The sequence below is a fragment of the Mustela nigripes genome, chromosome 5 (assembly GCF_022355385.1).
Source record: "Mustela nigripes isolate SB6536 chromosome 5, MUSNIG.SB6536, whole genome shotgun sequence".
Taxonomy (NCBI): domain Eukaryota; kingdom Metazoa; phylum Chordata; class Mammalia; order Carnivora; family Mustelidae; genus Mustela; species Mustela nigripes.
Genome location: NC_081561.1, coordinates 31211575 through 31228113, shown reverse-complemented (window position 1 = coordinate 31228113; position 16539 = coordinate 31211575). Strand labels below are relative to the sequence as shown.

At 57.6% G+C, this 16539-nt stretch overlaps 1 protein-coding gene across 2 annotated transcripts in view; it reads right to left on the bottom strand.

The window, feature by feature from the left end:
• ITPR3 (inositol 1,4,5-trisphosphate receptor type 3) overlaps positions 1-16539 on the bottom strand; it is a 66251-nt gene that overhangs the window by 22113 nt on the left and 27599 nt on the right. The window contains exons 4-23 of one of the 2 annotated variants that reach the window (XM_059400042.1): positions 15482-15568; positions 14704-14862; positions 14427-14525; positions 14021-14104; positions 11775-11921; positions 11465-11560; positions 10833-10883; positions 10520-10662; positions 9425-9524; positions 9163-9323; positions 8430-8571; positions 5973-6134; positions 5248-5420; positions 4818-4937; positions 4276-4458; positions 3211-3462; positions 2975-3119; positions 2339-2480; positions 1481-1680; positions 222-351 (exon numbers count right to left, since the gene is read on the bottom strand). In XM_059400042.1, coding sequence (XP_059256025.1) covers positions 222-351; positions 1481-1680; positions 2339-2480; positions 2975-3119; positions 3211-3462; positions 4276-4458; positions 4818-4937; positions 5248-5420; positions 5973-6134; positions 8430-8571; positions 9163-9323; positions 9425-9524; positions 10520-10662; positions 10833-10883; positions 11465-11560; positions 11775-11921; positions 14021-14104; positions 14427-14525; positions 14704-14862; positions 15482-15568 — 2776 coding nt within the window. The remainder of the gene's footprint in view (positions 1-221; positions 352-1480; positions 1681-2338; positions 2481-2974; positions 3120-3210; positions 3463-4275; positions 4459-4817; positions 4938-5247; positions 5421-5972; positions 6135-8429; positions 8572-9162; positions 9324-9424; positions 9525-10519; positions 10663-10832; positions 10884-11464; positions 11561-11774; positions 11922-14020; positions 14105-14426; positions 14526-14703; positions 14863-15481; positions 15569-16539) is intronic. The other variant, XM_059400043.1, reaches the window with a different exon arrangement.

Here is a 16539-nt window from a genome sequence, read left to right as displayed (position 1 = left end):
CCACCTCTCTCTGGGCCTCAATTTCTCCATTTAGGAGATGGAGAGAATGATGTTTGCCTCTGCCTCTCACCATGGCAATTAAATGGGCTGGGTGGGAAACAGAGGCAGGGCTGGGGAGCTGGACCCGAGGTGCCCCCAGCCCCCACCCCACTAATGTGTACCCCTGGGTGAGTCACACAGCTTTAGCCTGAAGGTGGGGGAAGGCAGGGGTCAAGGCTCACTTGTGGAGTCGAAGGCCGGAGCTGTGCCGTCAGCCCCACTGTCCTGCATGGGAAACACTTCCACAAACTCCTTCTTGAAGACAGAGAGCAGGTAGGAGATGCGGTAGTCCAGGCGGACGTTGAGGATGAACTGGAGAAGCAGGGAGGGATGGGGTGAGGACTGGGATGCAGTCAGAAGGCCAGTCGCACCCCAGGAAGGGGGAAGGGGTACCCCGAATGAACTCTAGCACTCAGGGATCTCGGCATAGATATTCCAGCTACCGTAGAACATCACAACCTAAAAAATCAAGGCTCCTCTCCCCGGGGAGGCCTGGAGTGCCCTCTGCTCCTCTCCTGCCCCAGTGATGAGGGATGACACCTATTCTCCAAATGAGGCATAGATCACTCGTCCCTCCTTCCCAGGGAGGATGCTGACAGGAAAGCAGAGGCCAGCTCTCATCCTCCTCCCCTGCTCTGCCCGGGGCTGAAGGGCAGGGGGGTGTGGAACTGAAGATTAGCAGGGAGCAGGAGAGGCCAGTTTGGAGTGGGTGGAGTGGTGAGGACAGAGGGTTTACAGACACCCCTCACTGGCCTCTATCCTTTGGCCACACCCCAGGACGTAGATCCGGAAGCCCTTAGTTCCTAGAATGAACCAGAACCCTCCAACTCCTTAACCAGGCCCTGCCCAGACTGGGTCCCCATGGTGGTCACTGCATTAGCCCTCCCATCTTCTGGTGGAAGCAAGGCAAAAGCAGGCATTCTGACCACCCTCAGGGTCCTACCAGCCCCTTCTCCCAGTTTTGCTAGGGGGTCTCAGACAAGACCCAGAACAGGAAAGACCATGTCTGCCTCACCAGGGAATGAACCCTCAAAGCTCTACTTCTGCTCTAAAATCTCTGCAGGAAGGCAGTTAATCCCCTCCCCCTTCCCTTCCTCATCTGTACAGTGGAGGGATGGAGCTAGGCTTTACTGTCCCCCAGAATCACCTGGGAGGCCAATCACAGCACAGTGGGCCTGCCTCGGATGCCTCTGATCAGTATGTGGGTCTGGGACGGGGCCCAAGAACACGCATTATTGAGTTCCCCGGTGAGGCCCATGCTGCTGCTGGTCCAAGGGCCACGCTTTGGAAACCACTGAGCTACATAACCAATCACTGCAGAGCTCCCACTACTGGATACTGTGATCTGAGCAGGGGCTCACCAGCCCCAACCTCCCTGTCCTAGGCCCCCACTCTCCTGCTCTATTCCCAACACTCTCTACCACTGTCCTGGCCCAGCCACCTGCAAGATTTCCAGGATCTTCAGCTTGGTCTCCATCACCACAATGTCCTCATTGTCCTCGAACTTGCTTCTGTCCAGTGGCTCAGTGGCACCAGCGCCAGCAGATAGGCTGGGGGCCCCAAAGACAGACTGCTTGCGGTTCAGCACCATGGTGGACATCATGTGGCCCACGCCCTGGATGGACCGGCGCACGTTCTTGCCTGCAGAGCGAGAAGCACCAGGGGGTTGCAGGGTGCCCTTCAGGAGCTCTGGCTCTGGCTCTGGCTCTGGCTCTGGCTCTGGCTCTGGCTCTGTCAGAGGCAGGGCTAACCCAGAAAGGCTTTCTGTGGGAGGTGAGCTTTAAGCCAAACCTGGGTAAAGAGGGACTGGCCAGGGCAAAGGTTAACTGTGTGGGGAGAGCAGTGAGAATTATCTCATGGGGCATCATGAGAGCTGCTACAGAGCCTGGGGGACACAGGGGATACCGTGCAGGGAGCAGGATGCACCAGGTGTCAGACAACGCACTTTTTGATTAGAGGTTTTTGTGCCACCCCTGGGCGTGTCCCTGAGAACTGGGCTGTGTCTGTGGTCACATGTCTCCCGCCCACTCCCCTGTCTGACTGGGAGCTCCTTGGGCAGGGCCTGTGTCTCCCCTCCTCCCGCATTATCTCCCATCTGGACCAAGTTGTGTTGGAAGACAACTGCCCAGGGCCCCAGAGTCTCCACGGCGCTGGGACAGGGGCCCCTCTGGTCCAGCAGAAGCCAGGAGGCAGGCTGCACAGGGGGCTGATCAGAGTGGACTGTGGTGCTAGGAGGAGGAGGAGGAAGGCCCGGGCTGGGTGAGGGTGGGGATGTGTGGCCCTGGCCACTAGGTCTCACCGCCTGAGTCATCGTAGGCCTGCAGCATGGCCGGGGGGCCCTGCACGCAGTCGATGATGCCCAGCAGCGTGCGAGTGAGCCGCAGCAGCTCACTGAAGCTGTAGAAGCCGAAGTAGATGAGGTTGTGCGCCAGGCTGACCACCTGCGGGGGGGAGGAGGCAGGGCCCGAGGTGAGTGGGGGCGGGGCCTCGCAAGGGGCGGGGCCAGGATGGGAAAGCAGGGCTGAGCCCCTGTCAGGAGGGTGTGACAGGAGGGTGTGACGAAGGTCCTTGGAAAAGGCGGGACCTCTGGGGGCGTGGGTCTGAGAGGACCGCAGCTGCCCCCAGTGGGCTACTGAGGAAGCGAGGCCTGCAAGGAAAGCGACTGGGAGGTTGGAGGGAAAGAGCAGAAATGCAGGAAGTGGGGTGATCCTCGAAGGGGCCTGCAGGGGTGAATGGAGGGCCCCCCCACAAGTCCTCTCTCAGGTGGCCGGGGAGAATCTTCCCCCTTGGGGAGCCCCGGCTGTCTATGTGGGCTCCCTGAACTGGCTGGGGCACGGTGGCAAGTTAGGTCATGGAGCCCTCAAAGCACCGCTGGGGGCAGCTGAGGCCTAGAGCCCCCACAACGCCAACCCCTTGCCGCCCCCCGCCCTGCAACCTCGAAGGTGAGCTTGTTCTTCTCCTCGTTGGCAAAGGGCACGGCCTCGCTGACCACATTGTTGAGGTAGTCCTCCACGAAGTCCATGGTGCTGGCAAACTTGTTCTTCTTGTCATCGCGAGAGGCGTTGAGGTTGGAGTCGTAGCTGGGGGTCAGGGGAGGCAGTGAGGGATAAGGGTCGCTGAGATCCCCCCAGCCCAGCCTTGCCTGGCCCACCCCTCTGCTCCCCATCTCACTCCTTGATGGTGATGGCTGTGGGGATCTCAGTCCAGAGGCGGGCGAACTTGACTGGCGTGACCAGCTCCTGGGGGTCCCTGTCCACGTGCACGTGCAGCATCAGGTGGCAGAAGGAGGCGCGCAGATCAAAGGGCAGCATCTCATCTGCCATGCATAGGAAGATGAGCTCAACGCCCAGCTGCTGGGAGATCTCATCGATGGCCAGGTACTGGCGGTCCAGGCACATGCGGGCAAAGAGCTTCAGCTGGTACCTGCAGGGCAGGGTGGAGGGTGAGCCTTCGGCAGGCAGGTGCTGGTGAGGGCCACCAGCACTTGGGCTCAGGCCGGGCGGAGGCCTTGGGAGAATGGCAGAGGGACTTAGGTCAAACCAGGCACCCACCAGCGTCACAGAAAAGACACAATTCTGAGCGAGCGTTTACAGCCCTCCCCTTCCTTGCAAAGAAAACCACTTCTGGCTCAGCCAGGACAGGTGTTCACGGGAGGAGAGCTGGCTGAGCGAGAGGCTGGGAGAGGCAGGCGAGGGACGCGCAGCAGGGGCACAGGTCTCCGCAGAGCAGCGGGTACAGAGCCCCGACAGGAGATCGGCTGAAAGGAGGCCTGCAAACGGCCCTGCTCTGCATGGGGTGCTGGCCTGCCCTCAGCTTTCTGCTCAGAGCCCAGATGGCCTGGGTTTGAACCATGGCCCCTTATGAAAGAAGTGTGACCTTGGGCAAGTCCTTTCACCTCCTGTGCCTATCTCCCCAATTCTGAGGGTGACAGTAGTCATGGGGCTGCGGTGAGGCTTTCGTGAGTGGCCAGGGGAAACACTTTGAATTATGGCAGGCACTGGCTAAGTGGTTATCTAGTAATCTTATTTTTTAAATAAATATGCGTGTACACAGGTTCAGGTTCATTCAGGCCCCGTCCCTGGACTGAGCTCTTTGGGCGACACTCAGCCTCCCCAGGGAAGGCCACACAGCTGCTGGAGCTCATCCCTCAGCCGGGATTGGCTGCCGGCCTTCCAAGAAGGCCCAAGGGCAGCAGAAGCGCTGAGGACGAGGAAGGAGCTGGGCCCCCAGAGGCACCTGTAGTAGCTAAGCACGTTCTCGTCGTGAGCATTGCCTGCCCGTGCCTCCTGCGCCAGCTGCCTCACGCTCTTCTCGTGGTGCTCGTTATTCTTGTCCGTCCACGTGAGCCACACCTCCTCCTCTGAATACTCGATGCTCAGGTACTCGTGGGACTGAGCCATCTCCTTCACTGGCCGAAGCCTGCGAACCAGGGCCGTGCGTCACAGAGAGTGGGGGCGGTGGGGGGCCGGGGGGGAAAGGGCGGCTAGGATGCCAGGCCAGAGCGCCCCCGCATGGGTGCCCAGCCGCACAGACCCCCTCCTGGAGTTTGGCCGAGTGCCAGTTCAAATAAACACACTCCTCAGACCACGAGCTTCTCAAGGACAGAGGATCTGGCTCAGTCCCCAAGGCGTCCTTGCTCGCACAGTGCGGGCACAGAGCATAGACAGCCAGAGGGATGGTTCCAGTCTGTACGCACCCGGGGCCCGAGCTGTAAAGGGCCTGAGGAGCAGGGCAGGGAAGAGGCGGGGCTGTGGGCAGGGGACAGCGCAATGGCTCACTCGGTCTGGATGAGAATGTCGCTGTTCTTGGGGTCCAGCACACACTTGCAGATGAGTTCTTGGGTGACAGGGATGGCGATGTGGTTGGACACACACAGGTCAGAGAGGTAGTCCAGGAACCTGGGGTGGGGACCGTGGGGGTGAGGAGGGGGCTCAGACACCAGTCCCTGGTGGGGATGCACCCCACTCTCCTCCAAAATATTGCACAACTGGTTCAATACAGGCATCAATCCTCTGGTTTCGAGATTGGGCCACAATCAGGAGGGTCCCCAGGGAAGGGCTGCAGAGGCCAAGGCCTCAGACATGAGGCACTTTACCAGTGGAGGCAAGGGTCTTTCACTGTTTGAATGATCACAATCAGCGCCCGCCACCCCTATACCCTGGGAAAACGGGGGCAGGTGCAGCACGGGAGGTGGGCTGGTGGGCTCACCGGGGCTCCCGGTTCTTGCGCACGAGGCTGACGAAGGTCTCCACCTCGGTCTTGGTGATGTGCTTCTCCAGCAGTTTACGATTGTTGTGCAGGAGGGCGGTGATGGTGTCCTCCGCCAGGATGTCGTAGCCGATCTGAGATTGCATCATCCCGAACTGCTTGGCGATGTGCTCCTGGAGAACAGATGAGCCGAGTGGCAGGGGGCCCGGCTCTGCTCCCACAAGCCGCCCCCCCCCCCGCCAGGGCCTGGGTACTCCCACTAGCAAGGCGGAGGTCCGGGGGAGGAAACCTGCTCTGAGCAGCAGACTGGGTTTGCCTAACAGACTTCTTCAGCTCACGCAGCCTATCTCCCGACCAGAGCAAAGCCTCCGTGAGGGGGGAATTGCCTTGTAGGACTGGCTGCCTTATCTGTGGGGCCCGGGGCAAAATGAAACAGCAGAACCCTTCTTCGAACATTGGGACTTTCAAGATGGCCACAGCAGAGCATCGAACCCAGCTCGAGGCCCTTCTGGGTACGGAGACTGACTGCTTAAAGCGGGCCCTACTGTCTGGGTCCCTAATGTATCCCCAGAGCCTAAAACAGGGCCTGGTACATAGCAGGTGTGCACTCCGCAGCAACTACCTGCAGAGTGGTGGTGGGGGGGGGGGGGAGCAAGCTGGCAAGCGGGTGAGCATGAGCGGGGCCACCCCAGCTGGGAAGGCTCAGGCCAGGTGTGGTAGCACACCTGGTTCTTGCGGTAATCCTCCTGGGAATGCCGCAGCACCCGGTAGCAGAGACGGAACATGTGCTGGTACGGGGAGTTCTTCTGGTCCGACAGCTCTTCCAGTCGCACCAGGGGGCCCTCACCCCCCTTCTCACGGAAAGGGGCCTTCAGAATGCCAAAGATCTGGGGGAGTAGAAAATATGAGAAGCGATCCCCCTACACCTGTCTGCATCCCTCATTATCCCAGGAACCCTTGGCCCCAAAGTCACCCTGCCCCAAAGCCACACTGACAGGAACCCCTAGCTGATTCTAAGCTGGACAGAGAACCAAGCCCACCCACCATCAGCCCCACTTCCAGCCCCCACTCCCTTCTTCTGGCTGGGATGCCACTGCTGGCCTCAGCCCACCCATCCCCACGTGACGAATGCCAACTCTGATCCTGGGCCTGGCTCAGAGTCTGGGGGAAGAGCTCAGGGCTGCCATAGCTCATGGGTCTGCGGTTAAGAGAAAAGGCAGGCCAGTGTGGCCAGAGCCAACTTCATTAAAAAAAAAAAAAAAAAAAAAAAAAAAAAAAAAAAAAAAAAAAAAAAACAATAATGTAGGGCACCAAGGTGGCTCAGTCGTTAATCGTCTGCCTTGGGCTCAAGTCATGATCCTAGAGTCCCAGGATCAATTCCCAAGGCAGGCTCCTTGCTCAGCAGGGAGTCTGCTTTCCCTTCTGACACCCGCCCCCCTCAAATAAGTAAAATCTTTTTAAAAATGTTAATGTAGGATGCCTGGGTGGCTGAGTTGTTAAGCGTCTGCCTTTGGCTCAGGTCATGATCCCAGGATCCTGGGATCAAGCCCCACATCCAGCTCCTTGCGCTTCTCCCTCTCCTACTCCCCTTGCTTATGTTCCTTCTCTGGCTGTCTCTCTGTCAAATAAATAAAATCTTTAAAAAAAAAAAAACCACTAATTCTTTTTTTAAAAATGTTAATGTAATCAATAAATTTTAAAAGCAAAGATTGGGTGAGTGTGAAAAACTTTTCTAGAAACCAAAGAAATACAACCAAATGGAATAAGAAAACCTTCGTGGGATCCTGGATCAAAAAACAAGCTTTAAAAAACACTTTGGGTAAAGTAAAAGAATCTGATATGGACTGGTATCATTACTAATTTTCTTATTGTGCTGACAGTATTGTGCTTACGGAGGACAATACCCTTATTCCAGGAGATGAACACTGAAAAACGTAAGGGTGAGGCTCACCCCGTTTGGAAATCCACAGATGCAAGGACAGATGTACAGACGCACAGTTACGTCAAAGCCAAACTGGCAAAATGTTAACAAGTGGATTCGGGCCGTGTTTGTACAGTGTTCACTGTACTATTCTTGCACTACTTTCTCACTATTTGAAAAGTTTCACAATCAGGGGCACATGGGTGGGTGCCTCAGTAGGTTAAGTGTCTGTCTGCCTTTGGCTTGGGTCATGATCCCAGCGTTCTGGGATCAAGCCCCACATCAGGTTCCCTGCTCCGTGGGAAGCCTGCTTCTCCCTCTCCCACTCACCCTGCTTGTGTTCCCTCTCCCTCTGTCAAATAAATAAATAAAAATCTAAAAGAAAACTTTAACTTAATTTAAAAGAGAGATAAAAGTTTTACAATCAAAACTTAGAAAACAATATTTTTTTAAGTTATCCCCACACCCAGTGTGGGACTCGAACCCACGACCCCGAAATCAAGAGTCACATGCCACGGACTGGCTCAGCCAGCCAGGTGCCTCAGAAATAGTATTTTTTAAAGGATATTATTTATTTATTTGAGAGAGAGAGAGGGAGAGACAGCGGGAGCTGCAGGGAGTGGCAGAGGGAGAGGAAAAAGCAGACTCCCTACGCATCGGGGAGCCCAATGTGGGGCTCGATCCCAGAACCCCGGGATCATGACCTGAGTCAAAGGCAGATACTTAAAAACTGAGCCACCCAGGCGCCCCCCTTTTATTAAAGCACAAGTTCTGGGGGCTCCTGGCTGGATCAATCTGCAGAGCATTCGACTGTTGATCTCCAGGTTGTGAGTTCAGGCCCCACACTGGACATAGACCTTACTTTAAAAAAAAAAAAAAGAAAGAAAGAAAGAAAAAAAAAAGCACAAGTTCCAGAACAGACATCCTGAGTTCAGATCCTGACCCCGCTGCTTTCTAGCTGCAGACTCTCTGTCAAGTCGTTCCAACCTCCACGTGTCAGTCTCCTCACAGGTAACATGGGATAATAATAGTTATCTCCCCCAGGTGGACAGGATCAACCAAGCCAATAGGTGTAGGGCACTTAGGGCAGTGTCGGGGGCATGTGGCCAGGGCTCAACAAATACTCATTTTCCAAAAAGGGGTGAAGAGAAGCTGCAGAGAGACTGAAGCTCCACTGCGGATGGGAAAAGGTTCCTCTTCTGGACACCCGGCCCCTCCCCCAAGGCCCAGACCCGCCCCTCCTGTTTGAGGATGCACACACCTGTTTGAGGATGTTCTGTTCTCTCATCAGCTTCTGCCGTTCCCGGTTGGGCTTGGTGACCATGATGTCCAGCACATTCTGCCCATTGTTTGGGACGTCGCTGACGAAGAACACCAGGTCCTCCAGCAGCTGGATGACAAACCTTCATGAAGGGACACCAGGGATGACAAGTGTGAGGCACCGACCTAGGGAAACACCCCCAGGACCCAGGGCCACACGCCCCTCAAAGGCAACTAGCCCTGCCCCAAACATGCTCTCATCAAGCCACTCGCCTGCCCTGCTATTATCCAGAGCACAAAGCCCATCATCGGCTTTCAACTTTGCTCCCCAGCTTCACCCCAAAAGGCTCTCAAAACACACCCCTCACCCCACCCACCCTGGATTCCAAAGTGCCCCGGGACAAAGAATCTCTCTGTACTCAGATCTGGAAAGGAACAACAGGGCACAAGGTGTCTGGGGTGAAGGGCTCTGCATTTCTGTCCAGATCCTGCCACTTACTAGCTTTGTGACCATAGACAAGTCTCTTAACCTCTCTGAGTCTGAACCCTTCATCAGGATTAGTTCTGGGAGCACATGAGCTGTGAGGCAAGAGCCAGGGGCCACCAAAACTTGTAGGAACCGGTCCCCACCTCTGTCTCCCCAACCACAGCCAGCCAAGACTGCCCGGCTTCTGCTTTGTGACTTCTTGGTTCATGAAATGCAGACCCTTCAAGGACCCAGCCGTGCGGCCCACCTGCGGTCATTTTGGCTGATGAAGCCCTCATTGAGTTTCTCCACAGCACTGGCCAGCATGGAGCTGGCATCATTGGCGAAGTCCAGGTCTCGGATCTCAGACACGGGCACGGACACGATGGCAAAGGCCTCCTTGTCCTCCTTGGTGGGGCAGGTGCCCAGCTAAAGGGAGAGATGTCAGCTGGGCACCGAGGGACAAGCCAAGGACCCTGCCTTGGTCTCCCAGCCCCAGCCCCAGCCCCGCAACCCCGGGCGGCTCGCACCATGAGCCGAATGGGCCGCTCCTCCTCAATGTCAATGGGCACGTTAGTGCTCTGGATCCACGTGTTGGTGCAGAGGTGCCGCAGCCGGACATAGGAGTTCCTGGAGGTGGGGCCGGGGGCAGGCCTCAGAGTGAATCCCAGCAGCCTGCCTCGCCCCACAAGGGTGCCACATCTCCACATGACTCCATGGGGCCATGGGACAAGGGAGACCGGTCCCCTCCCAGGAGAAGCCCAAGCCAGAGAAGAGTGGCCAGCAAATGGCCCCAGGCCCTGTGCTGCTCCTCCGCATGTGCCTCGCCTGCAGCCCCAAACCCAGAGCGTTCCAAAAGCTGGAGCTTGTTTGTAAACTTGAAACCAAGATTCATTTGGACAAATGAGACTACTTAGATATTTATCCCACTTCACGGCAAGATGCGTGCGTCTCAGAGCAGAAACATTCTTGTCTGATTACAAAATGTAATTACCTTTCTGAAATGAAAAACAATCTGAATCTCAAAACGCACCTGGCCCCAAGAGCTTCAGGTGAGGGCTGGTGGGCCTACAGTGAGGGATGCCATTACGTCTCCGGTCAGCCCTGTTTTGGGTACACTTGATACACCCACTGTCAGATCAGGCAGTCAGGGCAAAGGGCCTGAGGTCAGACACCTAGTAAATGCCAAAGCCTGACTGACACCTGGGGAGTTTCTTGACATTATGTCCTAGCATCTAGGGTTGGGGGGCCTTAAAGATTGGGGATCCCGGTCCCCCCCCTCCCTCCCACCCCGTGGACAAACTTGTGCAGCCTGTGCTTGAATGTGCAGAGCGCGAGGGGGGCAGGTGGCTGATGAAGAACACCGGAGAGAAGGCATTTTGATGAAGCAGCCAGCACAAGGCAGCACCGCGTGTGACCAGAACCCAGGGCCGGGCACACGACATGCGTTAAGTAAAGGATAGTTGCCTACCGCTCTGAGAGCTTGGTCCCCAGAGGGGCAGGACAGGCAGGTCCTGAGGCCAGAGCTCAGGAGGACAGAGGAGCATGGGATGCAGGGAGCCCAGGGACAGGACGGCACAGCCTGGGCACCCCTGTCAGCCCCCAGGCACACGGCACCTACTCACCGGGGCACAAAGGAGTCAGTTTTCTGCAGCGTAGTGGGGTCCAGCTCAAAGAGGGAGGCGATGTCATTGCCATGGGGCACAGCCACCAGGCGGTACTTGATCTTCTCTCCAGCGTTCCGGCGACCTACACGACTCTGGGCACCCTGGGATGAGGACCCCAGCTCAGACAGAAGCCCCTCCCTGCTCTCAGGTCCCCCCCAAACCATCTGGGATCCCACCCAAGAGGCCTTCTCCCTCCAGCTCACCTCCCAGGATTTCCTGGCTAACCCCCACGGTCCCTCCCCACGGCGGGCCCTGGAGCCCTGCTCCTCACCATTCCTGCTGCCTTGGGATCACAGGCCTCACCCTTGTAGCTGGGGTTCTCCTGGACAGACAAAAAGGATGGGCACAGCTACTGGATATGGAGCTATGCTCACATGACCCCCACCCCAAAACAAGGTCCACATAGGGCCCTATGTTGGGGCAGACGGTCCCTCACCCTCCTGGAGATGCCCACCCCAGTGCTAAAGCCCAAATCACTCCTGAGGAAGCCACTAATGAGAGCTCCCAGGCCCTGCCCTTCTCGCCCTTTTCATGGACCCACAGATGAGAACACACACATACAAACACACACATGCAAACTCCCCAGTATGCACAAGCCTGCATATTATGGACAGACATACATGTGGACTGTAAGTCATATGAGGGGTGGGAACCTGGCTTGCTGGTGACTCCCCAGTGCCCAAAGGAGCTCCTGACACAGAACAGAGGCACAGTAATATTCAACGGACTTATTTGCATCAAGCACTTATTTGATAGTATTTGTTAAATCCAAGGGTGCGGCTAAGCCAGGGTCCAAAGACACGTGTGTCCATGTGTGCAGACGTGAGCCCGACTTCCAGGCTTACATGCGCCCATGTGCCCACACAGCCTGAGCTCCCAGGCGCCCTCTCCCACCCCGCTCACCTCGGCAGCCAAGTAGTTGCCCGTGGCCAGGTGCTTGAAGCGGTACAGGCCGTTCCAGTGGCCAGCTCCTCCACGGCAGGGGTCGTGGTGGACCACCTTGGGGGGGCACAGGGGTGAGGCAAGGAAGAGAGACTGGTGGCCAGGGAGGGGTACTCAGACCCCAGGGAGGCCTGGAGAGCTCTGGGTAAGTGGCACCCGGACCCCCACACCGGGCTCTACATGTCCTACCCTCCAGGGTGTTGGGGGGAAAAGGGGCGGGCCCCACGGCTAGCGAGGAGGGCTGGGTCCTGGGTAAGAGGCAAGCTCTGACCTCCACTTCCCAGAGGGCATTGGAGCTGGTGGCCGAGGTGGCAGACTGACGCAGTGTGGTACGCAGAAACACCTGCAGCTTGCCCTTGTACTCGTCGCACGTCAGGAACTTCTCCTGCTCCGCGTGGAACAGTCGCACCACATCTCCCTGTAGCCATGGGCCATGGGCTCAGGTTGAACCAGGACTTCCCTGGGGGCCAGCCCCCCCTTCCCCACCCCACCTCAGATGTGGGCGTAGCTGGCACGGCCCTTGTGCTCCTTGCAGAGCCAGCAAGCAAAGGGCCGAACACGGGCCGAGCCCCCCTGGAGGGTGGCTAGGGCCAGGGGCTGGACCCTCAGCCAGGCACTCTGCCCAGACCCCAGATTGAGACCCTCCAGGGCAGGGCATGCTCTTATCCAGAAGCTTTCCCAGCTTCCTATGTCAAGCCCACCATTGACTGTCTCCTTCCCTGATTTGTATCTCTGGGGACCCCACCTGACCTCTAAGGGCCAATCTCGAGTCACCCTCTCTATTAAGGCTGGAGGGATATCACCTCCTGGGGTTCCCCCAGACCCACGGCTGCACCCCCCTAGGTGAATATGGGTAATTCTTGCCCATTTCTTCTGCTCCCGTGGGCCTGAAACAGCTGGAGTGCAGAGACTGTGGCCTATTCATCTCCAGAGCTCTGGACACAGAGATCAAGTCTGGACCCTAGTTCTACTTTCCAAGCTGTGTGACCTTGGATAAATCCCTTAAGATCTCTGAGCCTCGGTTTCCTCTCGTGCAAAATGGGGATATTAGGACCTCCTTGCAGAAATTGTGAGGGCCATGATTTGTATGATGAAGTAACCCTGCCCATTTCCCACATGCCGGCTGCCGTGTGAGCCCTTTACAGGGACTTCCTCACCCCATCCTCACCCAAACTGCCTGGGTACCTATATCATTATCCCCATTTTACAGGTGGAAAGACTCAGGCAGAGAAGGTAAGTAAGTGTCCTGCCAAGGGTCACACAGCTAGTGGTGAACCTGTGGTGCAGCTTCGGAACCCTCACCTTTCCACCACACTTCCTCTGGCAACGGGCCTGCAACCGGCAGGCTCTCAGGGCATGGCTGCCACCCCTGTTCCTGTCCCTAATGACATTCTCTGGCTTCCCTACCCAGCACCTAGCTCTGCGCGTGAACGCGCCAGGGAGCGAGCGGGTGAAGATACACAGATTAAACCCGTTACTTTGGCAGAACGTCAGGACTTCTGTATGCACACGGTATAGGGCAAGAGCCAAAAACGGGATGGGCTCTGTGAACTAGGCTGCCTGACCTCCAACATCCAAGCCGTGACCGGTTCACCGAAACCCTGGGGTTCAGCCCAGTGATGCTTCACTGTCTAAAGGCCACACACAGATTTGGGGGCAGGAATGTGTTATCAGAGAAGGCTTCTGGGAAGAGGTGGCGCACAGGCTGAGGCTTGGTTGATATGTGGATGATGTACAGGCTTAAGGGAGGGAGAGAAAGGCCTTTGGGGGTGCCTGGGTGGCTCAGGTGGTTAGGCGACTGCCTTGGGCTCAGGTCATGATCCTAGAGTCCTGGGATTGAGTCCCACATGGGGCTCTCTGCTCAGCAGGGAGTCTGCTTCTCCTTCTGACCCTCCCCCCTCTTGCTCCTCTCTCTCTCAAATAAAAAATCTTTAAATAAAAATCTTTTTAAAAAATAAAAAAGAAAGTTATTTGGACAGAGCATGGGTAGAGGGGGGAGGGGGAGGTGCTGAGCCCCTCGGCGCCTGCCAACCCCTATGCCCCAGCACCCATGCTAGCGGGTCTGGAACGAGGGCACAGGTCCTGACTCAGCAACCTCAGGCCCTTGACTAAGAGGGCACAGGGCAAAGGGCAGGGTGCCTAGCCTGGCTCCACAGAGCCAGCGTTGGGGAGGGGATAGGGTGCTCAAAGGATCTGGGCCCCATGGTGAGGGGATGGGGACCCCTAGTCCTCTGGCACACCCTTAGCAAGAGAAAAAAACGGAGGCTAGCAGGGACCCAGAAAGGATGCAGAGGGAGGCTCTGAGTCCAGAGACAGAGAAGGGGTGGTCCAGCTTGGGGGAGCGGGGTTTGGGGTGCTGCGGGGTGGAGGAAGGCTGAAGAGGGTGCAGAGCCTGAGAAGGGGGCACACAGAGGAGGAGACTCAGACGAGGAGCAGAGCTGGGCAGGGGGAGGTAGGGGAAGGGGGCCCCGGCAGGTGGCAACGGGGGTGAGGGAGGTGGGGGGCGGCAGTTCTTACCCCTTTCAACACCTCCTCCAGGTGGTCTCGGAACTGCATGAACAGGTTGATCTTCCAGCTGGTGTTGCAGTTCACGGAGTTGACCTGAGGAAGGGCAGAGAGAACGCTGACTGACACCAGGTGGATCCCCAGAAGGTAGAGGCTGGGGTGCAGAAAGGCCCGAGGTGAGGGGGTTGGGGGCGGACCAGCCCAGCTCCCGTCAGAGCACAAGGAGCAAGTGTTATCTCTCAGCCAGGGTCCACCCCCCACCCTGAGGTCCCAGCCCAGCTGCCCTGGGGCTGCTGGCCTGGAGGGTGGAGAATGGGGCAGAGGAGCGGCAGGAGGCCAAGGCAGGACTGGAGGCCGAGAGCAGGGTGAGGAGGGGATGTCTATGCCCTCAGGGCCCCCCCCCCCCCCGAGCGCTCACCTCCTTGCAGCCCACGTTGTCACTGAGCTCGTAACTGCTGGCATGCAGGGGCTGCCCGGCATTGACAGGGTTCAGGATCACCTTGTCCCCCACCACTACCTATGGGCACAGGAGCAACAGGGGGCAGGTGGGAAGGGCATCTCTCTGATCTCAGTCTGTCCCTCTGAGAAATGGGCACAACCTCCCCCAGTCCCCCCATCGGAGGCCCCATAGAAGCCCCTCTGGAGCTGTGGCCTGCATCTCCCACTGGGCCCCTCCAGCCCTGGCCGGTCCTTACATTGTCCCCATTGCTCCGCAGCTTCCAGAAGGGCTGGATGAAGAGCCAGGAGCCCTCATTGCCTGTCGCATCCAGCGTCACGCGCATGGCGTTCTTCTCCAGCAGCGCCGGCAGCCGCTTATTCACGGTCAGGTACTTGTTGCTCTTCATATGCAGGAGCTGGAGGGCAGGCGGGGTGCAAGTGAGGGTGCTGGGCCCCAGGAGGCCAGCCCCGCAGGGAGGGGGGCTCTTAGGACCCAGTGGACATTGGTCACAGCTGGACACACATACGGTGTCAGATACACAGACATAAACACCCAAACTGAGAGACATGCAGCCACGCACACGAACACACGCCCCCTGTCCAGCACCTGGGTGATCACAAAAGAAGCCAGCATTTCTAAACACTCTCTGTGTGTTTGCTCATGTAATCTTACAACGACCAAAAGGGAAGCGCTATCACCGGCCTGATTTTACAGATGGGGAAACAGAGGCACTGGAAAGTTAAGGAACTTGCCCCCGAGTTCCCAGAGCCAAGACTGGAACTCAGATTCCAGCATTTGCACTGGTGACCGGTGAGCACAGAAGCCACGCATGGGCACAGTTCCTCAGGCCAGGCGGTAGGAGGCACGATATGCAGTCTCCGAGACAGTGCCGGGGCCACCCGCTGGGGACACAGCACTCCCCGCCGCCGCCCCAGGGCATGTCAGCCACCAGCCACCCCAGGGCATGTCAGCCACCGCCGCCCCAGGGCATGTCATCACCAGCCCAGTGTCTCCAGGGGGCAATGCGGTCTCACCTGGATCACGCTGCCGTACTTCACCACGTCCCCATGCACTTTCTTGTTCTCTGTGTCGTTCTGCTTCTGCTCCATCTGGGCCGCATGCTGCTTGGACACATGCAAAGGTGGACAGCAGGCTCAGAAGCCTGCTCCTGCGGGGCCACATCCCCGACCTGCACACACATGTGTGCACGGATGCACATAAACACAAACACACACATGCACAGCTCCTGGCACTGTACCTAGAGTGACCCCCCAGAGACAATCTGGCCCATTCCCTCCCTCTATTGAGAAGGGACTGATCCTCAGAGTGTGGAGGGGCAGCCTGAAGTCAGACAGCAGGAAGCCCAGGGGAACTGAATCCTGATCCCCTGCCCCCTCCCCCCACCTCCTCTGGAGGGTACCGGCCAACAGGCCCGGGAGCTCCCTATGCTCTCGGACAACCTAAGCTGTACCTCACTGCCCCCATCTTAGCAGAGTCCTGATGCCCCCAACATGGGACACCTGCCCCAGCCCTAACCCTGACAGATGCGCCTAGTGCTCCTTCCTCCTCCTTCTTCTCCTCCTCCTCCACCCCTCTCCTCCGTGACCCTCCCTCCCAAAACTGTATGTGCTCCTAGCCACTGCCTCCTGGAAGCCCCCACTATTGGGCCACATCCAGCTCTGACAGATCCAACCCCAGTGGCCCTCAGGATTTGGTTGGCTTCCCACTAGGACCCTTTTTAGGCACTTCTCTCACTTTAACCAGGAAGCTGCCTAAGGATAGACTGACTCTATCTCCTCCATCAGATTGGGGGTTTCTGGAGACAGGGCTCTGTCTCCTCCATCAGCTTTCCCTGAAAGCACTGGCCCCTCTGTGCCTTGCTTCTCCTCAGCCCCACTCTCTAGGCCTCATGACTGAGGCGGGGGCAAGGGTGGCTGTGAGGGAAACTGGCCGTGTACCATGTGACTTCCCACAAACCTACAGTGTGTGACGACATGACTGTGTGTGTGCATGCGTGCGTGTGTGCATGCGTGTGTGTGTGTGTGTCTGCGTGCATGCACATGCACATGGAAATGCCCTATACCCAGGCCAG